The sequence below is a fragment of the Sceloporus undulatus genome, chromosome 2, assembly GCF_019175285.1.
Source record: "Sceloporus undulatus isolate JIND9_A2432 ecotype Alabama chromosome 2, SceUnd_v1.1, whole genome shotgun sequence".
Classification (NCBI taxonomy): domain Eukaryota; kingdom Metazoa; phylum Chordata; class Lepidosauria; order Squamata; family Phrynosomatidae; genus Sceloporus; species Sceloporus undulatus.
Window position 1 is genome coordinate 325,229,956 of NC_056523.1, and position 13,099 is coordinate 325,243,054.

Genomic DNA, 13,099 nt, shown 5'->3' on the forward strand with positions numbered 1-13,099 from the left:
CTGCCATACAGGAAGACACAAAACACTCCTGATAGATACTCATTTGAAACAGCCATTGTTTCAAAACCTAGGAAGAAGGAGACTCTACCACACTCTGAGACGGCATCTTTCATAGATGACCAGCTCTTACCATCAGGAAGTTGTTCCTAACATTTAAGTGAAATCTCTTTTCCTGGAGTTTGAATGGAGTCTCCTTCCCTGGAAATCTTTAAACAGAAGCTTGATGGTCATCTGTCGGGGATGCTTTGATTGAGATTTCCTGCATGGCAGAGGGTTGGACTGGATAGCCCTTGGGGTCTCTTCCAACTCTATGATTCTATGAATCCATTACTCTATGTCCTAGTCTCTGAAAACAAGCTTGCTCCATCCTCAATATGACTTCCCTTCAAATATTTAAACAGGGCTATCGTATCTCCTCTTAATCTTCTCTTGTCCAGACTAAGCATTCCCAGCTCCCCAAGTTACTCCTCATGGAGCATGGTTTTCACCATTTTGGTCACCCACCTCTGGACACACTCCAATTTGTCAACATCTTTTTTGAACTGTGTTGCCTAAAACTAGACACAGTATTCAAGGTGAGACCTGACCAAAGCAGAACAGAATGGTACTATCTGAACTAGACAATATACTTCTATTGATGCAGCCTGGAAGTGCATTAGCTGTCTTAGCTGCCACATCACAGTACTGACTGATGTTCATCTTGTGGTCCACTAAGACTCCTAGATCCCTTTTCTATGCCAAAATTCTCTGAGACCCCCAATGGCAAGAATCCACTGCTTCATGTTGTTTTAAAAAAAATGAGGTCTTTCAGATCCCACATTCCATAAACGAAACCCAATTTTGTGCCAGCACAGAATCACATTGTTCACCAGCGTAAATAGCAAAGATGCAAGGGAACTATATAATTTCTGCCAGCAAAAAAATCATATCAGCATTGATGGACTGATGCTACAAACTTTACATGGATGAAAGTGCCATTCACTCTTGACTTCAACCTTGGCTATGTCACGGTGACCTGCTGACTATAAATGTGTGGATTATAATAAATTTTTATTAGAATTCCAAGGTAAACTAGCCTTATAAAAGGAATGTGCAGGTTCCATACAAGTTAGTTTACTGCCACAGTAAATCTCTCAAAGATGGAACAGACATATTTATAGCCTTGTTCCAGTTGTTCACTCCAATTTGCACAAAGCCAAGGATAGCTGCCTTGAAACTTGTGGAATTTGACATCAACATTTAATAAAAAGAAAAAGAACAAAATCTAATAGTGCCTTACTGAGATGAAATCTACAGTGAATGATATGAGGTGGACAGAAAGGAACATACAAAGTGCTGGCCAAAGCTACGGAAGAAAACAACAAATGAGCAAACCTAAACGCAGATCCAACATGCAGGTTATCTTCTATGGTGGAAGATCTCCAGTGAGAAAGCTACTACAGATGCCAACTTCCTACCTATCATACAAACAGACTCTCCAACCAAGATGTTACTACAGTTCAGACACTATGCAGCTTAGGCTTCCAGAATAAAAACTGGAGATGGTTGGGTAGGAGAGGACATTTCAGCAGGGGTTCCTTGCTATCTAGTTGCATGACAAGCAACCCCTGCTGAAATTCCTTCTTCTACACAACCATTAAAGGTGCAGGAGCCATTGCCAGTTTTTAACCTGGCAACCTTGCCTGCAGACACAACCACCACTGAACAAATGTTCATCAAGTGGCACACCATGTCTCTCTTGCAAGGATAGCCAACTGCCAGGTGTTGGATAACCAAACAGCCTCTGTTGGAGCTCAAAAGTCAACTTCAAGGTCTACCTCCCATCAATTAAAAAAACATTTTCCATTTTATTCATCTTATACTTAAGGGATTTCACCCATTTATATCATTTATTTTCAACTTCTTTTCTTGTTTGCTTCCTCCTTTAATACAGGTTGAGCATCGCTTATCTAGAATGATGAAATCCAAAATAGTCATAATCTAGAATTGTCCACACAAGTGGCTGAGATAGTGACTTTCTGATGGTTCAGTACATACAAACTTTGATTCATGCACAAAATTATTAAAAATATTATGTACAAAATTACTTTCAGGCTATGGTTACAAGATAGATAATAAACATAAATGAATTTCACTTTTAGACTTGGGTCTCATCTCCAAGATATCTCCTTATGCATATGCAAATATTCCAAAATTTGAAAAAAATCAGATATCCAAAACACCTAGTTACAAGCATTTTGGATGTGGGTGACTCAACCTGGAAAGGGCTCTCCTATGTATTAAATAGCCTAGCAAATAAAATGTTGTCCATTTCCCCAGCCCACCACAACCAAAGCTATTTTAGGCCTAAGATGATCCTATATTAAACAAGGATGTAAACCAGAAATTGGCTTCCATTTTATTTTTGTTGTTGTTGCACACCTTCAAGTCATTTCCAACTTATGGCGAATCTAAGGTCAAAGGAGGTTTCCTTCCTCTGAAGCTCAGAGCATATGACTTGCTTAAGGTCACCCATGGGTTTCATGGTGAGCAGAGAATCGAACCATGCTCTCTAGAGTCATAGTCCAACACTTAAAGCACTATGCCACGCTGGCTCTGTCATTTCATAAATCCCTTTCCCAGGTCTAAAACAGCACAGGGAATGCCAAAAAAACATGGTGATTTTGGAGACTGCAATTTGCCCACCCCATTTTTCAACACAATGAGGGTAGAAGAAAACTTCTCCTTCCGAAGTCTGTAGAAAATCCAATTTCAACTGTAGAAATTATACCTTAGAAAATAACACAGGTAACATCTCAAGAAAGAATAAAGGTACTTATGGGAAAATGCATAGAAATGATATCACTATTTCATATATCGTTTGGGAAGGCAGAATATTCTTTGTATTTTATGAGTGCTGACTGGTCACCAAAAATGATACTATTGCCCTTCCCGTTTTTTAAAAAAATATGTTGCATATCTAAACCTAAAAGTGCATCAAATAATTCTTTGGCAGTTCGGCTGTAGTATACAAAATAAGGAAATATTTGTGGTCTTAAAGCCCAAGTTGGTCTACACTGAACGTGACACGGTAGTCATGAAGGCAAAAGAAATAAATGTTTTCTCCAACATACATGAGCCGGTCATTCACCTGCATTTTACAGATGAGGGACTGGCAGAAACTCAGTAGGTGGAATGTCTCCCAACGTTAAGAGATGGAAACTCTACCTGATGAAATTCTGACTATCCTCTGTGTTTTATGGTCCTATGGATATTTATGGAGTTTTAAGCAGAATTTGGAGAAAGCTGATGAAAGTTACCTTACTGGAGTACTATTTCAGTGTTCATGCTGGCTGGGAAAATCATGGGCATCAAAGTCAAAAAGCATAACTTTTCCAAGAGCCTGAAAGTTTTACAGAACTCTTGTGTTATCAGGAACTTTGTTGCATTTTACTTGCAATAATGGAAGAAGGTTCATTTTGAAGACTAGTGAAGTGAAATGAATAACACATCACATAAAACAAGTTTTACAACAGTGATGCAAACAAGAAGAAGAATCCTGTTGATGAATTACACTGAGAGTTACATTTTTTCCAAAACATTTACACAGTTATGGCAAAGGAAGAGAGACCAGATGGAAAACTTCCAACAATCTATTTCTCCCATATCTTGTTGAAATCTGTGGATTTCCCCCCATCCTGTTGCCAATACCTGTACTAGCACAGCTACACCATTGCAGTGAACCAACCAAGTTGGGATGCCACAAGATCTGTATAGTTCTCCTACTGCCCCAACAAATACTAAGGATACCATAACTCAGGACAATAATCATGCAGCCCTGCCATATGTTGTGCAGCCTTAGCCAGCATAGTCTATGGTAAGGAATACTGAGAGATTCAGTTCAACATCCAGAGGATCACCTCTGCCATAAATACAGGTGGGGTTCTCCTTTATCTGAAACACCTGGGACCAGTCGAGTTTGGGATTTTTTTGCCCCAGATTTTGGAATATTTGCATATATGTAGAGAAATTCTGGAGATGGGACCCATGTCTAAACACAAAGTTTATCTATGTTTTGCATACACCTTATACTGTATACATAGTGAGAGCCAGTATGGCATAGTGGTTTGAGTACTGGACTAGGAATCTGGAGGCCAGGGTTTGAATTCTGGCTCAGCCATATCAACCCACTGGATCACCTTGGGCAAGTCACACTCTCTCAGCCTCAGAGGATGGCCCCTCTGAAGAAATTTTCCAAGGAAACCACATCATAGGTTCAAATTAGGATCGCCATAAGTCAGAAAGGACTTAAAGGCACACAACAATAACAAAGATATTTTGGAGATGGGACCCATATCTAATCATGAAATTCATGTATGTGTCATATTGTCACAGCCAGCCAAGAGCAGGTCTCGGAGGAGGATGGGGCTCCTCCAGAGCAAGAGCTAATTGAGGCCACACCAGGTGCTCATCCTGCTCCAGTGCAGGAGGTAATTGAGTCTACACCAGGTGCTCATCCTGCTCTGCCAGAATCCAGCCCTGATCTCCCAGCCCCAGAGGAGGAAGCTCAGCCAGGTCCTAGTGCTGATGGGATTCCTCTGGTGGCACAGCCACCTAGTGGTGATTCTAGGGAGGAAACAGGCCTGGAGGTTCCCTCCTTTAAACAACGCAGGGCTGAGAGTGCTAGCAGATGCCGGTCCAGGAGGACTGCTGAGAGACAATTGGCAAACAGGCCTCAGCTGACACCGAGGAGAGAATCTCCTACTTAAGAAGCAAGGAGACACCAATTCAATGCCAGAGTTTATTGCATGATCCTTTGGTGTGATTGCTGCCAGCACTGGCTTCTTGTATCCTGATTCCTTGTTGCCTTGACTTTTGGACCTTGGAACGAACTGAACTCTTGCTACCTTCTTCTTGGGGGAGAGAGGCAGGCTGGCTCCAACTGCCTGCCTGAAAGAAGAAAAAGCCCTCCCTCTGACCACCATTTTGAGGGGGAGAGAGGCCTGGCCTGAAAGACTAAGAGCCCTCCTTCCGACCACCAGAGGGGGAGAAGCCTGGCCTGAAAGACTAAAGCCCTCCTTCATGACGCACCATTTGAGGGGGAGGAGCCTGGCCTGAAAGACTAAGATGCCCTCCTTCTGACCACCATTTGCTTGAAAAGAATATGGGGATAGAGAGGCCTGGCCTGAAAGACAAGAGCCCTCCTTCCGACCATCATCTTGAGGGGAGAAAGGCCTGGCCTGAAAGACGAAAGCCCTCCTCTGACCACCATCTTGAGGGGGAGAGAGGCCGTGTTATGTTTTTATTTTGACTTTGTATTGTACTTTCCTGTTGGTACAACCTTTGATCTATTTGAAAAGCGGTATTAAACATTTTAGTTTATTATTATTATTATTATTATTATTATTATTACCACCTTCTGGCTGCCCTGACCCTGGACTGGACTGACTACTCTGACTTCTGTTCTCCTGGCTTCGGCTTTGGCTTTCGGCTTGGTCTCTAACGCTCACTCCTTGCAAGGTTTGTGGACTGCTTCCAGTTGCCTTGCTAAACCATTCTTATTGGCGTTGTTGGTGTGTGCTGGCCGCAGTCCAGGACACATATACACCTTATACACATCATCTGAAAGTAAATTTTTTCACAATATTTTAAATAATTTTGTACATGAAAGTTTGCATACATTGAACCATCAGAAAGCAGCCACCATCTCAGCCACCCATGCTGACAATTTTGGATTTTTGAATATTTCTGGGTAAGGGAGACTCAGCCTGTACAAGATGCATGAAATGGTGGAACCCATTGTGGAAATTCAGAACTGCTCCAGTTCTGAACTGTGCTTTCACACATAAAAATATATATATGTTTTGTTGGTGCACGCAGTGTTCTCCAACATGACACACGGAGGGAAAGGGAAAAGAACCTCTAACTTGGTGAAACAAGGTCCATTTTGGATATATGCTGCACAAACAAGGATACTCATGAAGAAAAAAAATACATGTGCTTTTAATATTTATCTCCAGACTGAGGTTCAGGTTTAGTCTCCGATGTCACACTGACTTTCAGAAGGCAAGGAAGCAAGTCCACTCCCTCCAATGCTGATGTTAAAGAAAAGGAGTGTTAATTCAGGATGTGCTAGCATAACTACAGAGGAAAATCTTGCCAGTCCTCAAAACCAATGAGGTACAGTGTCAGTATTTGATCATCCTCAGAAAACACCTTCTTGCTTTGATAGTGTCTCCACATCTCAGTATGAGATCAAAGAGCCCTCATGGAAATTCCTAAGTTTTCAACAGATTAAATTGTGATGTGGAGGTTGCAATCACAAAGATACAATGAGCACCAATGTAGAGAGCAGGAATTCTAACCACATGTATGTTCACTGCCAGTGTATAAATAAGATCTGTGCAGAAGTGCACACTGCAATTCACATCTCTCGTTCTAAGAAGCACAGTTCAGTCAGCTCTCATGCATGCTGGACCTATATTAGTCTGGAATCTCTACCTGCCTCTAGTCTTAAAGAACAACTTGCCCTTCAGACAAGTTACAGCTCATTGGAAAGTTGAGATATGTAAGGAGAAAGTATTGAGAAGGAAAGGAGAGAAGAGAAAAGAAGAATGGATGAAAGAACAAGAGAGCATTCAAGACATAATGGGACGGAAGCTTCAAGACCCCAAGTATTATAGTTTATGTAACTGGAAATTGTATGCTAGGCGTGATGTTTTAAATGTTAAGAGAATGTTCATCAGATTGTTTGATATTTTTAACTAATAATTAAAAAAAAAAGACAAGCTACAGCTCATACACTCCTCTACTGCCCTGGAGTCTCTCTTATACACACACACTGATCTATCACGGTAGAACACTATGGACTTGTATCCCATTCAAACCAAGCTCAAGAACTTTCTCTTACCTTGGCCAGTCGGCTCATCTGATCCTCAGAAAGGGTACTGCTAGTTCTCCCTGGAGTCTTGGTGGGTTCAGATCCATCTGCCTCCACGTTGGGCCAGACTTTCAGATCATGCATTCCTTGGCGAAACATCCTATCAGAGAATTGAAAATCCCCTTACACACACAGAAAGAGCACTGAAAGACTATATGGAATCCTGCCCGCCAGTCATGAAGGCAAATAATTCAGTGTGATTCAGGGATTTATTGTTGTTGTTATTATTATTATTATTATTATTATTATTTGAATGATGGGAATGCTCTTCCTGGGAAATGAGATCTGCAGGAGGTGAACTTATCTATGTCCAACCAGTGGGAGCAATGCACTGGATTTAGATGTGGAAGAGGGGTGGTGAAACCCCTGTCCTCAGATGCCATACCCCTCTGAAGCCTGAGTGGCACCAACATTGGCTGCTTTCCAGGACCTGGTTAAAACACTGAATGTATTCAAGAGTATTCATAGACTAGGGCTGCATCTGCACTGCAGAAATAATTCAGGCTGACACCATTTTAATTGCCATGGATCAATGCTATGGAATTCTAGGAACTGTAGTCTGCTGTGGCACCAAAGCTCTATGATAAAGAAGGCTAAATGTCTCACAAAGCTACATTTCCCAGAATTTCACAGCACTGTGGCATCAAACTGTATCACAGTATTTCTCCAGTATAAATGCAGCCTTAGTCTACTTCCTCAGACAGCAGGACCAATTCTATGAAAGCTTACACTACAACTTAGTTCACACAATCTCAAAGGTATTACAAGATCCCTTTGCATACTAATACTCCATTATTCCACAATGTTTTAAATTTAAATTGCTCTGTATTGATTTTATGAATATGTTACCCCAAGATCTTGGGACAAAGGGCAGGACATATCCCAGCACTTCCTTCTTTTTTCAGTGCACTATTTGGGGGCTTTAAAATGCCAAATAGAATGGAGGATTTCAGGCCTTTACCCCAGCTACTTAAGATCGAAGTAGTGCAGAAATTACTCCAGACTCCTGGTGCTTGACCACAGCTGGAATAGGAAGAAGTAAAACGGAGAGAAATGGGAACTTACCCATATTTCCCGAAGAGTGAAACTGTTGTTCCCCCCACGGGCACCGCTTTGCCAGGTCCATAGACATCCCATATGGTGAAGGCCACTTGAGCATTACGAGGCAAGTCTGGGTACTTGACTGGCAGCTTCAACCATTCATTCCAGCTGAGAAGAGAAATCCACTGTTAGGTGATGCCCTGTTTATTATACGAAAGGACCATCAACATCAAAACAATACAATTTTGACAAAAGAGCCTGTTGCAATCTTCTTTTTTGCTTCAAGCAGTCCTCCTCTATCAGGGTCCTACAGATACTTTGGACAACAACTCCCATCACCCTGGATCAATAGTCATGTTGGACGGGGGCTTCTAGGAGCTGGATTCAAACTACAGGAAAAGAGGTTCCACCTGAACATTAGGAAGAATGTCCTGACAGTAAGCCTAGAGAAGAGATGACATGATAGCCAAGTTCAAACATTTCAAGAGATGTCATTTGATGATGGAAAAAGCTTGTTTACTGCTGCTCCAGAGAATAGAACCCAGACAAATGAAATCAAACTATTGGAAAAGAGATTCCACCTAAATGTTAGGAAGAACTTCCAGATGGTAAGAGTTGTACAGTAGTTGAATAAGCTGCCATAGAGTGTAGTGGAGTCTTCTTCTTTGGAAGTTTTTAAACAGAGGCTGGATGACCATCTGTTGGGGATAGTTTGGTGGTGTCTTCCTGCATGGCAGGAGGTTGAACTGGATGGCTCTTGGGGTCTCTTTCAGTTCTAGGATTCTTTGAATGTATGTTCAAAACAGATTGAGGGTCAAAGCTTTCCCACATTTTGCACTGGTTCACTCTCACACATGTTGCACCTATCAGCACCAAGAATATTGCAACCAAATAATGGCCAAACAGCTGAGACAATTAGATTAAGCCCAAGACAACATAACACATGTAGGGCAGTGTAAATATACACTTCTGGATCTGATCAATGTGCAAACAGTTGTGCCATGGGCTTGAGCTCACCCAATGATAAACAGTCACGTAGTTCCATATCCACTAAGTCAAAAGAGAGAGACAAGCTGAGACACTTGGTATTCTCTTACCTTAATAAATATATGTATTTATTAAGTCTCTGGGGAGGAAATTCCACAGGTGGGTGACAAACATGGAGGAAGGCTTGGTTTGGTGCCCTTCTTGCCTTATACAGAAGGGGAACTTGGACAAAACCCCTTAAACCTTACTACCGCCGCATGCATCTTGACAACTGTATGGAGTCCACAATCTGTATCCATCTAAATTACTAATTGTTAGGAAACATGAGCCACCATGACTAGTGGTTTGAGTGCCGGACTAGGGTTAGATAGGACAAGGTTAGAAACTCCACTCAGGCATGGAAACTCACTGGGTGACCTTGAGTTACTCTCTCATTCTTAAGAGGAAGGCAATGGCAAACTTTTCCCAAAAAGGTTTTTCAAGAAAACCCTATGAGAGGTCACCATAAGTCAGCATCAACTTGAAGGCACATAGAAACAACATTGAAGGAAGATGTGTGGGAGTGTACTGTTGCACTCATGTCTTGTTGTTTTAACCTAGATATGGAGTTGTGCAACTAAACAGGGCAAGTAAAATTGAGTCCCTTTAAATGTCATGATAGAACTGCATGATAGAATTGATAGAGTATGGAGAGAGAAAAGAATTAGAGATGGGCTCTCTCTCACAGAGAAAGAAAGAGAGAATTAAAACAAACACAAGCCAGTAAAAAAAGTTCAAGTGAAAGTATAATTCTCAGAATCCCCCAAAATGTGTGTTTATGCTGCCCAACATATTTGCTCCATGGTGCTTTCTGAAGCCTTCCTTGTGTAAGGCAGTTGTGCAGAGGCTCGGAGCCATTTTCCTCTGAACCCTCTTGTAAGCCAGCCCCTTATTTTTCCTCTGTTCCCTCCTCCAAACAAAAATAGTGACAAGAAGTGACCTCGCATGACATCCAGTCGCCATTTTGGAAGGGAAGCAGAACAAAAAATAAGAGGCTCTGAAGAGTTGGAGGCTATAATATTCTTGGCTCATGTTTGGCTTATGTTTTGGCTTTGGGCATGATTTTCAAGACTTTTTTTTTTTTTTTGCCTGAAAATCACACTGAATTTTTCCATACATTTTGCAAAAGTGAATTCTGGAGACCACATGCAGTTTGCAGACCACACTTTGCCCATCTCTTCACTTGAGGATGCAAACGGAAAATATATACAGTATGTGTAAAACTAACAGGATTTCAGCAAAGAAACTGACTGGCCAAAACCAGAGCAGGAATCATGCAGCACTCCAAATCCTACTAGACTGCAACTCCCAGCATTTCTACCTGGACTGCTGGGAGCTGCAATCCAAGAGAGAGTGACCCAATTCCCATCCTTGGTCTCAAACGTAAGAGGAAAGGGACTTACTTCCACCTAGTGCTGAAAGCTTTGTAGGACGTCCGAACGGGAAGAGCGAGAGGCTTCCCTTCTGCGAAGACTTGGCAGGTCACATATAAGTCCGAACAGGTTTCCTGGTACAACCCTGAAAACCTCAGCATGGGATTTTCCAAAACAGCTTTGTAGCTCTTCTGCTCTCTTTTCCCCTCCAAGCTTCCTCTAAAGGGATGGCATGCAAAGCAAGTTCAAAAAAGACACGGGGTTTTGTTGTTAATTTATATATACATATCCTGTCTTTTCACAAATTTTACATGATTTCAACTCTACAGGTTGAATGGTTTGCAATTTTTTAAAAACTATACATACACACACTGCTGAAGTTTTTGCTTGTTTTTAATCTAAAATATAAAACTGTCGAGACGCTAATTAAAAACATTGCTTTTGAGCTGAAGAATGGCAAAGGTTTGTACAAACTGGACGGACACCGGACGTCAATTGTAAAACATGTAGATTTGAAAAACAAAATTTGACGATCATTTTGTAGGTGATTACTTTGTATGTTACCTGCTGCAATTTTTTTTTAAAAAAAGTAGGACATTCAAGAAAAAAGTTGTAAAGTTTCAAAACCTTTTAATCGCACAAGACGCTCCGGGACCCAGGTTTTGGGGAGAAAAGTGGGATATAAATCAATAGAATAAACAAATAAATAATTAAATAGCTAAGGAAAACCAAAAAACAAACCACCATAGAGAATCATTGGGGAGTAGTTGCCCATAAGAAATCATAGGAGAATGCCTGCCCATAGGGAAACCATACTTGCCCATAGAGAATCATTGCGGAGTACTTAACCATAGGGCAACACAGGGGAATCTTTGCCCATAGAGAATCATTGGGGAATACTTTCCCATAGGGCAACATAGGGGAATCCTTGCCCATAGAGAATCATTGGGGAATACTTTCCCATAGGGCCACATAGGGAAATCCTTGGCCATATTATTTATTATTATTATTCATTGGGGATTACTTGCCCATAGAGAATCATTGGTGAAATAACCCCCAATGACTCTCTATGGGCAAGGATTCCCCTATGTTTCCCTATGGGCAAGTATGGTTTCCCGAAGAGCAGCCCTCACCATCAGAGCCAGGGGTGGGGATGCTGGGAGTTTTAGTCCTGCAGTGTTTTGGGGGAGGCCAGCCTAACTCTCAGCCTCTGGCTTTAAAGGGATTCCAGCCTGAAAAGACCCCCTTCCCCATAAAAAACCCTGGGCTGCATCCAAAATCCCCCTTTTTCCTACCCAACCCAGCATGCATGCATGCTTCCAGCGTTGGAAAGAGGCATGCACGCATGGCCCCAGGGACTCACATCTTGAGCTGCACATTGATGTCCAGATCGCAGCTGTAAACATAGCAGAACTTCTCTGCTTCCCCCATGGCTGCGGCTGCTCCAGGAACCCTCCCTCCGCTGTTCTGCGTCCCCGGGCAGCTGATCCCTCCGTCGAGCGCCCCTCCCACCGCACGCGAACGCCGCTCCTCCAATCAGCGCCCGCCTGCTTCTCCAGCGTCCCCCGGATTCGACCAAGGAGGAATCCTCCGCCATCTTTGTCAAGGGCAGAAGAGGAGACGCTGTTCTGCGTCAACGTTCGGGTCATTCTTTCTTCTCTATTCCCTATTCAAAGATGGCGGCCGTACGGAAGAATGGCTGCGCCCTAAGAGAAAGAAAATGGCCGCTCCCAATGGAGGCAAAAGGGTTTGTTTCCGTACAAAGGAGGAGTCTGGAAGCAAACAGAGAATTTGCAAGGGAGGGATTTGGCTTGACTTCTGTATATTTACATGCAATTTGATAATGGTTTTAGGTCATTTTAATTGTTTTAATTTCTTATTGTAAAGTTTGACTTCTATATATTTTAATGTAATTTTATACTGGCTTTAGAGGATTTTAATTATTTTAATTTTTGTATATAATAAAAATTTATGTATATCTGTATATTTTAAATGCAATTTGATACATGTTTTATGTAATTTTGTTTTCCTTTTTTATTGTAAAGTTTCACTTCTGTATATTTTAATGCAATTTTATACCGTTTTAAATTATTTTAATTGTTTTAATTTTTTTATTGTAACGTTTGCCTTCTGTGTATTTTAATGTAATTTTATAACGGTTTTAGATCATTTCAATTGTTTTCATTTCTTTTACTGTAATTTTGTTTAAAATGCTTTTCTGTCTTTGAGTCTCCTTGGATCCCTTGGAGAAAGGTGGCCTTCAAAGGAAATAAATAATTTCTGGTGGTTTTAATTGTGAATTAAAGACTTGAGCGGCGGCATCCACACTGCAGAAGTAATCCGGTTTAGCACCACTTTAACTGCCTTGTCTCCATGCTATTTCTGGGATAGACCAAAAGTAACTAAAAATTGGTCCAGATCAATCAGTGATTGGGCGGCATATAAATAAATCCTATTATTATTATTATCACCATTCCATGGTCAGTTCTTTAAAGCACCTCCATATATCTGTGCCTTTTCAAAGTAACTTTCCAAGCAGATAGACATTTTTGAAAGTGGTTTTATTTCAGCATCTAAATGCCAGTCAATAGAAAGCTATCTATCCCAAGCCATCTCTCTTCTGAAGAACAAGGAAAGTGAAGTGGAGGTGGAGACCTCAACAAAAACTAAATCTTGGTTCTTTTGTTCTAAAAATGGAGATAAGAGCATAATGCTTTTTTTTAAATGGAGCTAAGAGCAC

The 13,099-nt window shown here is 41.4% G+C and overlaps 1 protein-coding gene across 1 annotated transcript in view; it reads right to left on the bottom strand.

Annotated features, from left to right (window-relative positions):
- The window catches only part of PIK3C3 (phosphatidylinositol 3-kinase catalytic subunit type 3), a 157,635-nt gene extending 145,783 nt beyond the window's left edge, over positions 1–11,852 (bottom strand). The window contains 4 exon segments of the mRNA XM_042452907.1: positions 6,890–7,019; positions 7,985–8,128; positions 10,390–10,578; positions 11,723–11,852. Coding sequence (XP_042308841.1) covers positions 6,890–7,019; positions 7,985–8,128; positions 10,390–10,578; positions 11,723–11,790 — 531 coding nt within the window. The 5' untranslated portion in view covers positions 11,791–11,852.
- Between the last annotated feature and the right edge of the window lie 1,247 nt (positions 11,853–13,099).